Source organism: Zingiber officinale, chromosome 4A (genome assembly GCF_018446385.1).
Source record: "Zingiber officinale cultivar Zhangliang chromosome 4A, Zo_v1.1, whole genome shotgun sequence".
NCBI classification, from domain to species: Eukaryota; Viridiplantae; Streptophyta; class Magnoliopsida; order Zingiberales; family Zingiberaceae; genus Zingiber; species Zingiber officinale.
In genome coordinates, this window is record NC_055992.1 from 162,019,474 (window position 1) to 162,033,346 (window position 13,873).

General features: G+C 47.3%; 1 protein-coding gene across 2 annotated transcripts; it reads right to left on the reverse strand.

Annotated features, from left to right (window-relative positions):
• Positions 1-3,927: 3,927 nt before the first annotated feature.
• Positions 3,928-9,427, reverse strand: LOC121972087 (putative ABC transporter C family member 15). Of its 2 annotated transcripts, XM_042523699.1 has the most exons (10): positions 8,415-9,422; positions 6,885-8,323; positions 6,724-6,810; positions 6,033-6,647; positions 5,801-5,965; positions 5,424-5,718; positions 4,842-5,362; positions 4,708-4,771; positions 4,393-4,632; positions 3,928-4,302 (listed from the first exon to the last, which is right to left on the reverse strand). In XM_042523699.1, the coding sequence occupies exons 1-10, from the start codon at positions 8,725-8,727 to the stop codon at positions 4,178-4,180; spliced, it is 3,864 nt and encodes a 1,287-aa protein (XP_042379633.1). In that variant the 5' UTR covers positions 8,728-9,422; the 3' UTR covers positions 3,928-4,177. The 2 variants fall into 2 exon arrangements, with proteins under 2 accessions (XP_042379633.1, XP_042379632.1); XM_042523698.1 differs by having other exon boundaries at positions 3,928-4,632; positions 8,415-9,427.
• Positions 9,428-13,873: the final 4,446 nt, after the last annotated feature.

Sequence of the window (13,873 nt, forward strand, 5' to 3'; positions counted from 1 at the left end):
GACCGTTCGGGGTCGATCAGTCCTCGCGGCCCAGCATCTATTTGACCGATCGACGTCACCACGATTGCACGAGCAGTCCTCGCGGCCCAACATCTATTTGACCGATCGACGTCACCACGGTCGCACGAGCGGCATCGTCCGCCCAGTATCTATCCATCCGATCGACAGCACTTCGATCGTCCGGTCGGTATTTTCGCGGCTGCGCACTTGGCATTGGTCCAGTTTCCGACTTAGTTTGCTCGGTATCGTAACCATCTCCTGCGACACCATTATTATCGCGACCGCTCGAGGGACATTATATTATTGGTTCAGCGTTTTGGCTTTGACATCGAGAGTGGTTCAATTCTTTGCAATAGACTGTCCAGTCAGTCGGACTCACGCCTCCTTCGACTAGACTTGAAGGGGAGGCTTGTGATCCGGTTGTGTAAGGGGCAGAAAAGGAGATAGGAGAAAGTAGAGGGGCATTTAGGTCTTTTAGGGGGAAGCTAGGGTTTTGAAAGGAAAAAAAAGGCTCGGGTTTGAGAGGGGGGGGGGGAGGCGGCGGTAGAGAGGAGGGAGAGAAAGAAGAGGCCGCCGCCAGCAGAGAGAAAAAGGGGGGTTTCGTGATTTTGGGCCGCCGCCAGCCATCAAGGAGATTTTTTCTCCTTCTCCAGCTCTTCGCCGGCGCCGACGAAGCCGCCGGCGCTCCCTTCTTCTCCTCCTCTCCTCCCTCGCCGGCAGCCTCCGCGCGCACAGCAGCCCTCCTCGCCGGCAGCCTCCGCGTGCACAGCAGCCTTCCTCGCCGGCAGCCACCACGCGCACAGCAGATCCTCGCCGGTAGCCTCCGCGCGCACAGCAGCCCTCTCGCCGGCAGCCTCCGCGTGCACAGCAGCCTTCCTCGCCGGCAGCCTCCGCGTGCACCACAGCCGCCGCCGGCAGCCACCGCTGCCCTCTCCCGCGGCCACAGCCGCCGCCGGCAGCCACCGCTGCCCTCTCCCGCGGCCACAGTCGCCGCCGGCAGCCACCGCTGCCCTCTACCGCGGCCTCAGCCGCAGCCTCCCCATCTCGCATCTACTGCCGCTGTCTTTAGTGGATATCGTCACCTTCCAGATAGCCGCAGCTCGATACTATTTGGGTTATTCCGGCCATCGCGCCGAGGTTGGGTTCGGCCATCGAGCCGAGGTTGTTCCGGCCATTGAGTCGTTGGGTTTCACTCTGTGCATCTCTTATGATTACGAGCTATCTGTGTTATCCGGCCTGCGTGCCGCGTATCGGCCTACGAGCCATTATGTCTCGGCCTACATGTCGCTTTTCGGATCCGGGACCACGACGACTTGATCATTAGCTCGACCAGCTCATCCATCCATCCGAGGGCGCCCCCCTGGGCCAGGGTACGTTCTCGTACCTTTTCTGCATTCAGTTAATTATGCTATATTATTATGCGGTTATTTATATGTCTGTGGGATTCGCCTCGAGCACCGAGGTACCAGAGACCGGGGGCGACCCGGTCGCTGGATACAGGTACAGTTGACCGGAGGAGGACTTCTGACGATCTGGTCAACGTAGAGGACAGATCATCGACCGGGTCATGGGGATGCGGTCAACCTTCCAGACACGTCACACCGGCAGGTTCGTTTTCTCAGCTTCCAGACAGGATCACTTGATATATGGCCGGTTTTAACGATTGACCTAGATATGCTTAATAGAATATTTGACAGGAAATATCTTCTAAAAACTTCTTGAATTATGATGACGTGCCCTCATTATAAATATCAGTTGATCCTGTCCAGAATCTGAGTCAGACAAACCGTCGGGTGAGGTGGATGGAATGTTGACCGAGTCGCGACATCCCGGAGGAGGGTATGCTGAGATGGCTTTTGTGTTGATTAAGTCTTCAAAAGTCCTCTGGTCAACGCTATCTGCAGCCAGTGACCGATTTGCCCCGATCCCTGGTACCCCGAGGCTCTAGGCAGATCCAACGAATATATAAGTAACAAGCTAATAATATAATAATGAAATAAATGAGAGGCGAGTACGAAGCGTACCTTGGCCCAGGGGGCACCCTCGGATGGGACGTTGTTCGAGTTGTCATGACCCGGAAGAGTATATGAATGCACCGGATGAGGAGTTGGATCTGATGAAGCAGAGCTGGACACGTCGCAAAGTTGGAAGTGGCGGCACGAAACTAGACGTGACCTCGACACGCAAGCCAGGCTAAAATATCGGCATGCAGGTCAGGCTAAAACATCGGCACGCAGACCGGATAAAACATCAGCACGTAGATCGGAATAAAACACCGGCACACCAGCCAGGATAAGACGTCGGCATGTAGGCCAAGACACGACACATAGATAGGAGCAGCACATAGGGGTGGAACATAGTGCACAAGCCAGATTGACACAAGATCAAAATACAATAACGACACACAAGCCGGGAACACAATAGTGGTACACAAGTTGAAGGCATACGACGACAAGGACGCTACACCGGATAGGCGCCCGAGTCTTAACGAAGGCGACAACTAGCCATAACGTGGAGGGGGCAGCTGCTGCGCGCGTGAAAAGCACGGCTGTAGTGGGCAACCGTGGTGCCCCTGAGTGCTAAAGTGAGTCGAGATGACCGGATATAGCGCTGAGAGGTTGTTTCGTTGTTGGATGCAGCGTTTCGTTGTTGGATGCACTGGTAGTTGCTAGGGAGAGAAGAAGAGGAGGAGTCGGTCACTGTGAGGGTAGGTGACCGCGAGGGATACATCATAGGCGGCATGGGCAACCACAAGCCCTAGCACCGACGACGAAGGTGGCACGCGGAGGCTGCGGTGCCGCTCGATGGCATCCATGTCGAGAAGGCTGAGGGCGTCTGCTAGTGAGAGGAGAAGAAGAACCTCTGGCTCGCCGACGACGAGAGAAGCGACGACGGCTCGTGTACGACTAGTGACCTCCATGGTCACTCCTTGGTAGCGGCAGAATCCGTCCTGTGGCAACTTCGCGAGGAGGAGATGAAGGGGGCGATATCTGGAGGCACCTACCCGCGAGAGGAGAAGGAGGGAGGAGGGAGATGGCTCGCCAGTGACGATAAGGGAGCGGCGACGACTGTGCCTCCTCTGCATTATCCTCGCCGCGGAAGCCCCAAGAAACGAAGGAGAAAACGTCACCTCTTCTCCTGCATGCTACGGTGCCTCCTTTTTTCTCCTAAAGCCCTAACCAACGAAAAGACTAAAATGCCCTCCTTCCTCCTCTTAATTTCTTCTCTACCCCTCAACCTATATCCACATCATCAGTCATAAACGATAAAATGAATACATTTGGGATACAGAAAATATTCCTTAAAGGATTATCGCACGAAGTATAGAAGATGACTTTGTCTTCTAACAAATTTTAACGAACCGGGGACCATCTCGTGACTACGCAGGTCACGTGAGGTAGTATAAAAAAGGGAATCCTCTCCGTTGGCAAGGTACGCAAGTTCTTCTTCTTCTTTTCTTCTTTTTCCATCTGTGAGAGGAACTAACTTGAACGTCGGAGGGCCTAGCCAGGGATCTCTACCCTGGTATTAGGTCACTAACACTTTGTTAGCTCGTCTCACTGTGCACAGGAACATTAAAAAATTTCTTCATATCTTCAAAGTTTATCTTCATCAAAGGAGCATTGAAAAGTTTCTTTAGATCTTCGAAATTTGTCTTCATAAAAAATTATCATCATTCATTCATCAGAACTAGTACTCATCCTAGATCTGAGATAAGATCAAATATGTTTGACTGAAATATTTTGATGAACTAGAACCACTTGATGAACCTGAAAAAACTTTGAACAATATGTTTAGGATTAGAAGGGTAAAATGAAAAATAAATGAAAACTAAATGTACCTTTTGGTATTTTCAAACCTTTGGATGTTACTTGAAATAAAATTAATGTTAATATAATTATGATTAGTTAGCTCAACTTCCAAACATGCACGTTAAAAGCTCACCAATCGATAAGAAATAATGATTCTTCTCCAACATTCCTAATACAAAATGGATGACAAAAATAAAAACTAAAAAAAAAAAAAGACTGCGTTGAAGTGCTCGGAGTTCAATCTTCTTCTACGTCTCAGGCTTCTCCTCTGTTGCTGTACATCTTGCAGAGTAGGTTCACTGATGGCATTGCTTCCGCTGATGCTGTTGCGTCTTCGTTAGATTCGATCGATGCAGTTTCTTGATTCATTCAAGATCGAAGTCATGGTTACCGCTCTTGGATCTTCCCAGGAACTCCATCACCAATTTGGAAAACGCCGACGAATCATCCTTCAGGAGATCTCTCGGCGAACTAAACTCGAACACCTTCCCTGCGCGACACAAACAAGGGACAACAGATAGAAAGAAAGCGGCGGCATGCAGCCGTCTGACTAAGCGAGTTGCCGCAAGCGAGCGCGCACCTTCGTCGAGCACCAGAACAAGGTCGCTGTCGATCACGGTCGGAATTCGATGCGCCACCGTGATCACCGTGCACTCGCCGGTCTCTTCCCTGAGAGTCTTCTGAATGAACTTGTCCGTCGCCGTGTCCACCGAAGCTGTGGCCTCGTCCAAGACGAGGATCCTCCTCCGGTCCAGCAGCACCCTCGCGAGGCAAACCATCTGCCGCTGGCCGACGCTCCAGTTCTCGCCGTCTTCCGCCACTGCATCCATCTCTCTGTCTCAGCCACACTCGCACCGACATTGCTTGTGTTTCAGTTAAAGAGAAGTCAAACTACCTGGTGCCTCGAGCAGTCTCTGATCTTGCTTCACGACCTCTCCGAGCCGACATTTGTTGAGTGCCTAGTGGAACAGGATTCGATCAGTCGTCTTCTACCTCCATTCCCTAAAGCAACATAACAAGGTCACCTACCTCCCAGATTTCCAAGTCCAGATGTCGCCGCAGGGGATCCAAGTTCGTCCTCACAGTTCCATGGAAAAGAGTTGGCTCCTGGGGTATGATGCTCAGCCTCGACCTCAAGTCCTGTAGACCAATTCGACTTATGTCGACGCCATCGATCACGATCCTTCCTAACGATGGCTCTACCACTCGGAACAGAGCTTGGATCAGCGTCGACTTGCCACTTCCCGTCCTGCCTACCACTCCAATTCTTTTCCCTCCGGGGAAGGTGCAACTGATCCCCTTCAGGACCATCGGAAGACCGGCGTTGTAACGAACGTGGAGGCCGTCGAGCTCGATGGTTCCAGACGTCGGCCAATCCTGCTCTGGTCTCGAATGCTCGATCACGAGAGGTGCCTCGCTAGGCACCGCCGAGAACTGCAGTATCCTCTCCACCGAGATCATCTTGTTCTCGACGTTGCAGAGGTTCCAGATGACCCAAGCCTGCAGCACGTTTAGATTCAAACCGTACGTTGCAGCGAGCCCTGCCAAGCCTGCAACGGAGTAGAGTTAGGCGTCGGAGATAGTGTTAAGGCACAAGAGCAGTTCAGTTACTTGGATCAATGGAGTCTCGGGGCATGGAGACCAGGATGGTTATCACTGCGAAGAACACGAGGTTGAACAGGAAGTTCACCCTCACCGAGAGCCATTCCATGGTTCCATAGTTGTGAAACGTGATTCGCGAGTAGTCATCGATCAAGGCCAGGTTCTTCTTCGAGAAGCGTCCTTCCTGATTGAAGCAACGGATCGTGGCGGCACCCGAAAGAGACTCGGAGAAATGGTGGAGGATGGGAGCTTTCCGGATTCCTACCATTCGAGCTAGCTCTCTAGCAGAGCTGATGTAGTAGTTCTGCAGAAAGTCGGTTTAATTTGTTCCCTTACCCACAACAAGTTCCGCCATTGAAGATGAGCAAAGGTATTTGACTAATTACCTGATACCAGATGGAGACTGCTACGGCGATGACAAAGAGGATGAACACCGGCCAGGCCACTTGGGACATTAACACGATGATGCACAGCAGCTGAACCAGAGCAAAGACCAGTCCTGCGAGTCTGTAAGGAATATCGGTGTCGACGGTGCTCTGATCTGTGGAAGACTGAAGAAAGAACAAGATTGTCAGTTATTCTTCTTCCATCGGTTAAACGAGGAACGCAGCGACTGACCCTGTTAAGAATTCGACTCGAAGGTGTTGCGTCGAAGAAGGACATGGGTGCTCTCACGATGTTGGTGATCATTCCGAGAAACAGGCGTTGAGCCGTTTCAATGGCGATGGTGGCGAGCAGAACCGCCCTTCCTAATACGAACACCGAGCTGCCGGCAGAGAGGATGACGAAGCCCCCGAGTATCGTTTCTCTGCTAACTCGGCCGTCCTTTTCGGTCGCCCAGGCGATCCAGTAGTTGCTGCCCATCTGAAGAGCCTGGAAGAGGACCTGGCAGAGCAGCAGCAGAGGAACAAGAGCTCCTCTGTAAGCCGAAGTCACGAAGGTGCGATAGACGTGCCACTTCACCCTCCCAAACTCCCTTTCCTCTTCCTGCGATCTCTCAATGAGTTCGGAAATTCCACTGTCGGCGTAATGTTTCACTTCTCTGAGCTGCTGCTGCTGCTTCTTCTTCTTCAGTTTATGGCTCACGCTTACGGATAAACCATTCTCGTCGGACGGACGGACTTGGCTCAGTGACTCGTTGTGGGCGGCCATTTGCTGCACAAGCTCCCCGTCGGTCTCCTCCATCAGCTCTTGGTACTTTCCAGATTGCACCACCTTTCCATCTCTCAGTACCTGAACATGACGGTAAAGCAAAACCTGAAGTGCTATTTTGCTCGTCGTTATCTGAAGATACGAGCCAAAAACTCACCAGAATAAGATCTGCCGGAGCTAAAAACTCCAGCTGATGCGTGACGTAAACGACAGTCTTGCTGGAAAGCAGCCTCATCAAGCATTCCTGCACGCGAGCCGCCATGATCAGGAAGAAAGCTCATTGTGGAGAAACTTCAGGCCGTAGTTTATGTTCCATACCTTGAAGAGGTGTGTCCCTGTGTGTGCGTCGACCGCGCTGAAGGGATCATCCAGCAAATAGACGTCTGAATTGTTGTAGACGGCTCTGGCCAGTTGGATCCTTTGCTTTTGGCCTCCGCTCAAGTTAATGCCCCTTTCTCCTACGAGGGTGGAGTCGCCGTCGGCCCAGGTTCCGATGTCCATGTTCAGGGCACAGGACTCCAGCACTTGTTGGTACCATCTCCTGTCCATCTCCTTCCCGAAGAGCACATTTTCTTGAACAGTGCCTGACTGAATCCAAGCACTTTGGGGGACGTAGGCCCGCGTGCCGAAGACGGTGATTCTTCCGCCGGTGACTCTCGGAATCTCTCCGATGATACTGCAGAGGAAGCTTGACTTGCCGGAGCCAACCGTGCCGCACACCGCGACCTTCTCGCCTCTCATCGCCTGAATCCTCTTGTCGATTTTGAGGGTGGGCTTCTTCGAGTTCGAGTTCGAGTTCGCTTCCCAGTTGTATTCGCCGGGTTCGATTTCCAAAGCGACGTGGCTCGATGCTTCGGTGTTCTTGCTTGGCCAGAATTGCGTCTGTTCCTCTTCCTTTAAGAAGTCCTGGATCCTGTTGACGGAGACTTTCGTCTGCGTGATCATGGCGACGAGCTCCGGGAGGTTGTAGATGGGCTCTTGCAGGATTCTGAACGTGGCTAAGGCGGAGAGAGCCGCGCCGGCGGTCAACGGGGTGCCGACCAGGATGCATACGCCGAAGGCGACGACGGAGACGAGAGTCGGAGAGGCCCAGAACAGGAAGGCGATCGCAGAGCATGTGTAGAGATACCTCTTGAGCCAGCTCCTCTCCTCCTCTCTGAGGAGGAGCAGCTTGTCCAGGAAAGCTGTTTCCCATGAATGGAGCTTCAAGATCCTCATGCATTTTAGCGTCTCGGCTGTGGCCTTGATCCTCGAGTCCTTCGCTTCCATGATTTTGGAGTGCAGTCGCTCCTGTAAATTGGCCAGCGGCGTGTTGCTCGCCATGACCACGATGGTCGCGACGAGCGCAGAGAAGGCCGCCGCTAAGCCGAGGTTCACGTAGAGGATGAGCAGGGCCAGAGAGACCTGGACGGGAAGCAACCAAATGCCGTGGATGTGCCAGAAGAAGTCGGCGACTCGTTCGACGTCGACGTCGAGGAAGTTTATGATCTTTCCGGTGCTTGTTCCGGAGCACTTGATCAGAAGAGACTTGTTGTAGATCGCCACCATGAGGGCTGCTCGGACTCGGACGCCGATTTGGCGGGCGCCGAAGTACCACTGCCGCTGAGTCAGGGATTCCACCGTCTTGGCGGCGAAGAAGAGGCAAGCGAGGATGTATCCTCTGCGGCGGCGCACGCCGCCGGAATCTCTGTCGGAGATGAAGTCCACCAAGCCGGAGATGAGAAAAGGACCGAGGTAGGAAGAGAGCGTGTTGAGCCCTGCAAAAGCAGCAGCTTCTTGGGCGTTATTAGATTTGAACAATTAAGGAGAATGTCGATATAGGGAATGCAAATCCTTCGGTACATATACCGGCGAAGATCGCATTCAGCGCCAAGCACCTCCGAACAGAGTGGACGATCGCTCTCTGGAACGACGACGATTCGGCCTTGCGCTTGCGCAGGGATTCCTGCAGAAGGCAGAAGGAAGCTTTGGCCGATTCCGATCGAGGAACGCTCGGCACGTGCGAAAGCTCGAGCCTTTCGGCTCGCCCCTTTTCGAAGAGAGGACTCAGCCATCCGAAGGTGAGGCGGCTCCAAATCCCGGCGCCGGAGAAGCCATCGTACTCCGCCTCATTCGCAAGCAACGGTCGCTCCAGTTCCGGACTGGAATCCGAGGAACTCATGGAAGAAGAAATTGACTAGGGTTTAACCAAGAAATCAAGATTGGGGAAACTGTTCCATTGAAGACGCGCGAGGAGGCGCTCGAGAACCCTAGCTAATCGGGAATCCGTACCGCCAAGAAAGCATTTTGGCGTTACTACCATTGCCAGCGCGGCGCGGAGCTCGAGCCTCCATGACCCATATCTCAATCCCGATCGCCAAATCCAGGAATCTTCGAGAGGTGCGAAAGATGCCACTGCCAAGACTGGACAAGATGTCGCCACCAGCTAGCGTCGTCCATGGCTTTCACATGCTGGAATCCCGCGTCGTCACGGGGAAGAAGAGGATGATAAAGGCAGATCAATCGATCGAACACTCTGCAAGAACCGATCGATCTCGACGAGGGTTTCCGCCTTAATCTCGCGCCGGGTGGAAAAACAGGAAACCAATAATCTCTTTCCGAATCAGACGGCTCCATGCGCGGATGGCAGCTGGGAGCAGGTCGATGATCGATCGAGAATCTTACGACAAATCGAGAACGGCCAAACGGCGACAAGATTCGCATCCTGAAATCGTCAAAAAAACAAAGATATATATCCATATATATATATTGGTACGATCATCAATCATGAAACGCATGGTCCCGGAAGAATCTGCAATTGCCATCGTTAAGGAATCAGGGATTGAGAGCAGATGAGTGTGGATAAAGCTGGGGAGGCAGACGGATCGCATGCGTTCGGCCTGTGGCGGTACGTGGCGCGCTCGTGAGTGCGCCGCGCGGTGCGTGCATGTCCCATGCATGGACGCGCGGGCTTTTTTGGCGGTTTGTGCTGGCACGGTTCACGGATCGGGGCAGACCGGCGAGTTGTCGACTGGGGTTGGCTGGACCACAATAATGTAGGTGAAACCAACCGGTCGAAGATGTTTACGATTAGACGTATCGATCGGGTCAGATCACATAGTCACTCGAGAATAGATATTTCCATTGTGAAGTCTCTTTCGCCTACTTCGCTATCTCACTTGTTCCTCTAAGTTTAAAATTTATATAAAAGGAAATTTAAATATTATCGACACATTTTTCAGGTGAGGTGGAATGGGTTTTTGGTGGTTTGTGCTGACACGGTTTGTAGATCAGATCAGAGTTGACGGGGTGAGGAGTCAGATGATATATATGCCAAGAAAATCATACTGAAGGGACGATTTTTTTTTTTAAATAATCAATTTTCAAAAAAAATAAATATAATAATTGATAAATAATAACACTTCCTACAATATAAAATTATTAGCATAAAATTGTAAGTTAAAACAACTTACACAAAATTAGCAGCAATTCCCAAATAAAATTACAATTTAAAATAATTAACTAACACAGAAAAAAAGGAGAGTACAATTCAAAAGTTTTAAATAATCATCTATAGCAATGATCAATTAATTTTTAATTGATTAAATAATCTCTTTTTTAATGAAAAATTCTAAATCAGTAATGAACTAGCGAATAAATCATCTTCCATGTTATTTCACAATCATGTCTTGACAATCTTCATTGATGAAAATGACATTCCATAGTTGTAAGTTGAAAGGGCCAGAATAAGTCTAATGAAACATTTCCTTTCCTTCGTCCCCCTCTACTTGATTGACAAGGAATTTGCATGTTTGGTGTATCTATTCCATGTTTATCATAAAAACCTTTCACCATGTCAAATAATTGATCTCATCTATGCTCTCTGAATTTATGAAAAAGTTCTTTATCCATAGTATTTATAATATCTTGATACTTGCATTGTAGAATTTGACAAAGATAATTGATCATTTCTAACAACTCAAGAATAAAAACAATATAAACAGAAATTCAAATGATAATATTATATCATAGCTCCATCAGTTGTTGCTCTATCAAATAAATTATTTTTGTCATTAATGATATCACTTAAAACAAGTAGAACGGGATCAAACAAAGCAAACTACGAAGTGCCCTCAAGTGAGAACCCTATCGTGTATCTCCTGAATATTGTAATACCCCCAATTATTATTTTTTTCCATTTCTAGATTTAAGCTCATTAGTAGATATCAATTCTGCAATTTGATTAACTTGAGTAATTCGCAATTGATCATGGCGTTTGGAAGAAGAATCTACTAAATTCATTATAACAACCAAGTGTGAAAAGAAATGTTCAATAGAAATAACACTTTGGGTTGTTACTACTATAGAAATTGATGTCAAAGAAAAAGTAGTTATCTTGATTTGATAAATTAAAAAAGTAATTAAGAAATAAAGAGTACAAAACCTTATATAGTTAATTACAAGAAAAATCTAAATCCTAAATTGAAAAAGTAAAAGACTAAATTACCCTAAAGGTTATAAACAAATAATTCTAATAAAATTATATAATCTAACATCCCCCTCATACTCATGATGCTACAGCCAGAAGCATTGAGAGTTTGTCAGATAAAAATTGAAAGCGTAAAGCAGAATGAATTTTGATAAACATATCAGTTATCTGCAGTGAGAAAGGAACAAAAAGGTACTACGATAGTGCCAATCTATAGATGATGACGGGTGAAATGAAAATCTATCTCAATATGCTTCGTTCTCTTATGAAAAACTGCATTGCGCGCAATTTGAATGATACTCTGATTATCATAATGAAGAGTAGTAGGTTTCTGAAAAAAAATTTCATATCTACAAGCAACCAACGTAGCTAAACAATCTCGCAAGTGGTGATAGTCATGACATGATACTCAGCTTTTGTGGAAGATATGGAAATAACATCTTGCTTTTTACTCTTCCAAAAGATAAGAGAATCTCTAAAAAAAAATACAGAAGTCGGTAGTCGACTTACGATTCGTAAGGTCACCCGCCCAATCAACATCAGAGTATACACAAAGCTCTAATGACAAAGTAGAAAGGAATAAGATACTCTGAAACTGAGTTTCCTGAAAATATCGAAGAATGCGAAGAACAGTAGTCTAATGAACTGTGATTGGTACAATAACAAACTGACTAACTACATGTACAATATACGCAATATCAGGATGAGTCACAGTGAGATAAATCAAGCTTCTCACAACTATACGGTAGAGATTAGAATCTAGTAAAGGAGAATCATCTGATGGAGAGTACCTAGCATTAGTCTCAAAGGGAGTATCAACTACCCTGTTGTTAGTGAGATGTGCATGCTCAAATAGTTCAGCTATGTATTTAACTGAGATAAGAGATAACCTTTAGGTGAAGAGGTGATCTAGATCCCTAGAAAATAGCGAGTAAACCCAAGTCTTTCATAGCGAAACAACGAGCTAATTCAAACTTCAATGATTCAATTCTGACAAAATCATCACGAATAATTATCATGTCATCCACATATAAAGACAAAAGTATATGACCTGCAAGCGTACTCTTGACAATTAAAGTTAAATCATGATTATTGGATCGAAAGCCAAGAGAGGTAATCACTGTGGAAAACTTCGCAAACCAAGCACGTGAGGCTTGTTTGAGTCCATAGAGAGCTTTGCGAAGTCTGCAAACTTCACCGGATCGGTAAGCAACTCTAGGAGAAGGCACCATATACACTTCTTCTTGAATATCATCATTCAAGAAAGCATTCTTGACATCCATCTGAGATATTTTCATTAATGAATAGAGACAACGACAATTAACATACGAACAATGGTTATTTTAGTAATAGGGCAAAAGTTTCCTCATAATCCATGTTATACTCCTGAGAGTAACCTTTAGCAATAGGATAAGTTTTATATCGTTCGACAGAACCATCTTATTTAGTTTTGATCTTATAGATTCAACGAGAACCAATAACGCGTTTCCTTAGTGATGGAGGTACCAAATCCCAAATATGAGTATGATGCAGAGCAGTTAATTCTTCGTCTATAGCATTCTGCCGAAGAGGATTACCAACAGTTTCTTTATAGGACAAAAATTTAGAAAGATGATGAATAGAGGCAACAAAATAAGCAAAGAAAATAGGATAGCAAGAATAAGTAAAATCAGATAGTTTAGTAGACTTACGAGGATGTGTAGACCGACGAATAGGATTATCCACAATCTCTAGAGGTGATGGAACAGTCGCAGGAGGGGGAGGGGGAGGAGATGTTTCGAGAATACCAGATTCAGTGAAGCCATCATGTGGAAGAGTAGTCGTAGGGGATGCTTCGTCGGTGTCAGTACCAAAGGGATCAATGGGAATAAGATCTGCATGAGTCATGTCATGTGATAGAAGAGGTATGAAGAAGAAAGGAATATGCTCAAGAAAAATAACATGACGAGACATGCAATTTTTAACAAACTAGATCAAAACGACGATATTCCTTATGACCAACATCATAACCAAGAAAGACACACAAATCGGACTTAGGGAACAACTCATCACACTCGACTTGTGGTCAGAGAACAAAATAGATACAACCAAAAACACGTAAAGAGGAATAATCAGGAGCATGACCACATGCATGTAGTTTTTGAAAAGAATACAAATCTGAATTGTGAGAAGTTGGAATCCTATTAATTACATGAGTAGCAGTAAAACTGCTTCTCTCCAAAAATACTAAGAGTATCTGTTGACAATAAGAATGAACGGACTGTCTTAATAAGATATCTATGCTTTCTCTCTGCAACCCCATTCAATTCAGGTGTTTCTCGACACGAAGCTTGATATATAGTACCTTCTGATGCAAGTGGATATGTCTAGAACCAGCTAAGATGGCAAGCTGAGGATGTGGCTATGCGATTGACGTGGTGAATACTCCATGTAGCTCTGCAAGACAAAAAATATTAGTGTTGGACCAAGAAGGAGTTCCTGGCATTGACCCTCCGATGCTTAAGTTAGTGTTCGATGATCTCAAGAAATGGGAACTGTAACAAGTAGATATAAAAGACGAAGTTGTGCATACTTTCCCTGTAGCTAGGAACCCTCTTTTATAGTTTCAACATGGTGCTCGTGCACGCATCTCAAGGTATAGGCACATTTTCCTATTTGCCTTAGGAAGAGATACGTCAAAAAGTGTCTCTGACACTATACCTTAAGCAGTCATGCAATCTTCTGACGTGATGGCCTAGAAGCTTCTAACGTACAATTGCCTGCTAGATATGCCTTGTTGTTAGTGGGACAGACTCCTAAAAGAATATGACAAGATACTTCATAGGGTTATGCACAGTTG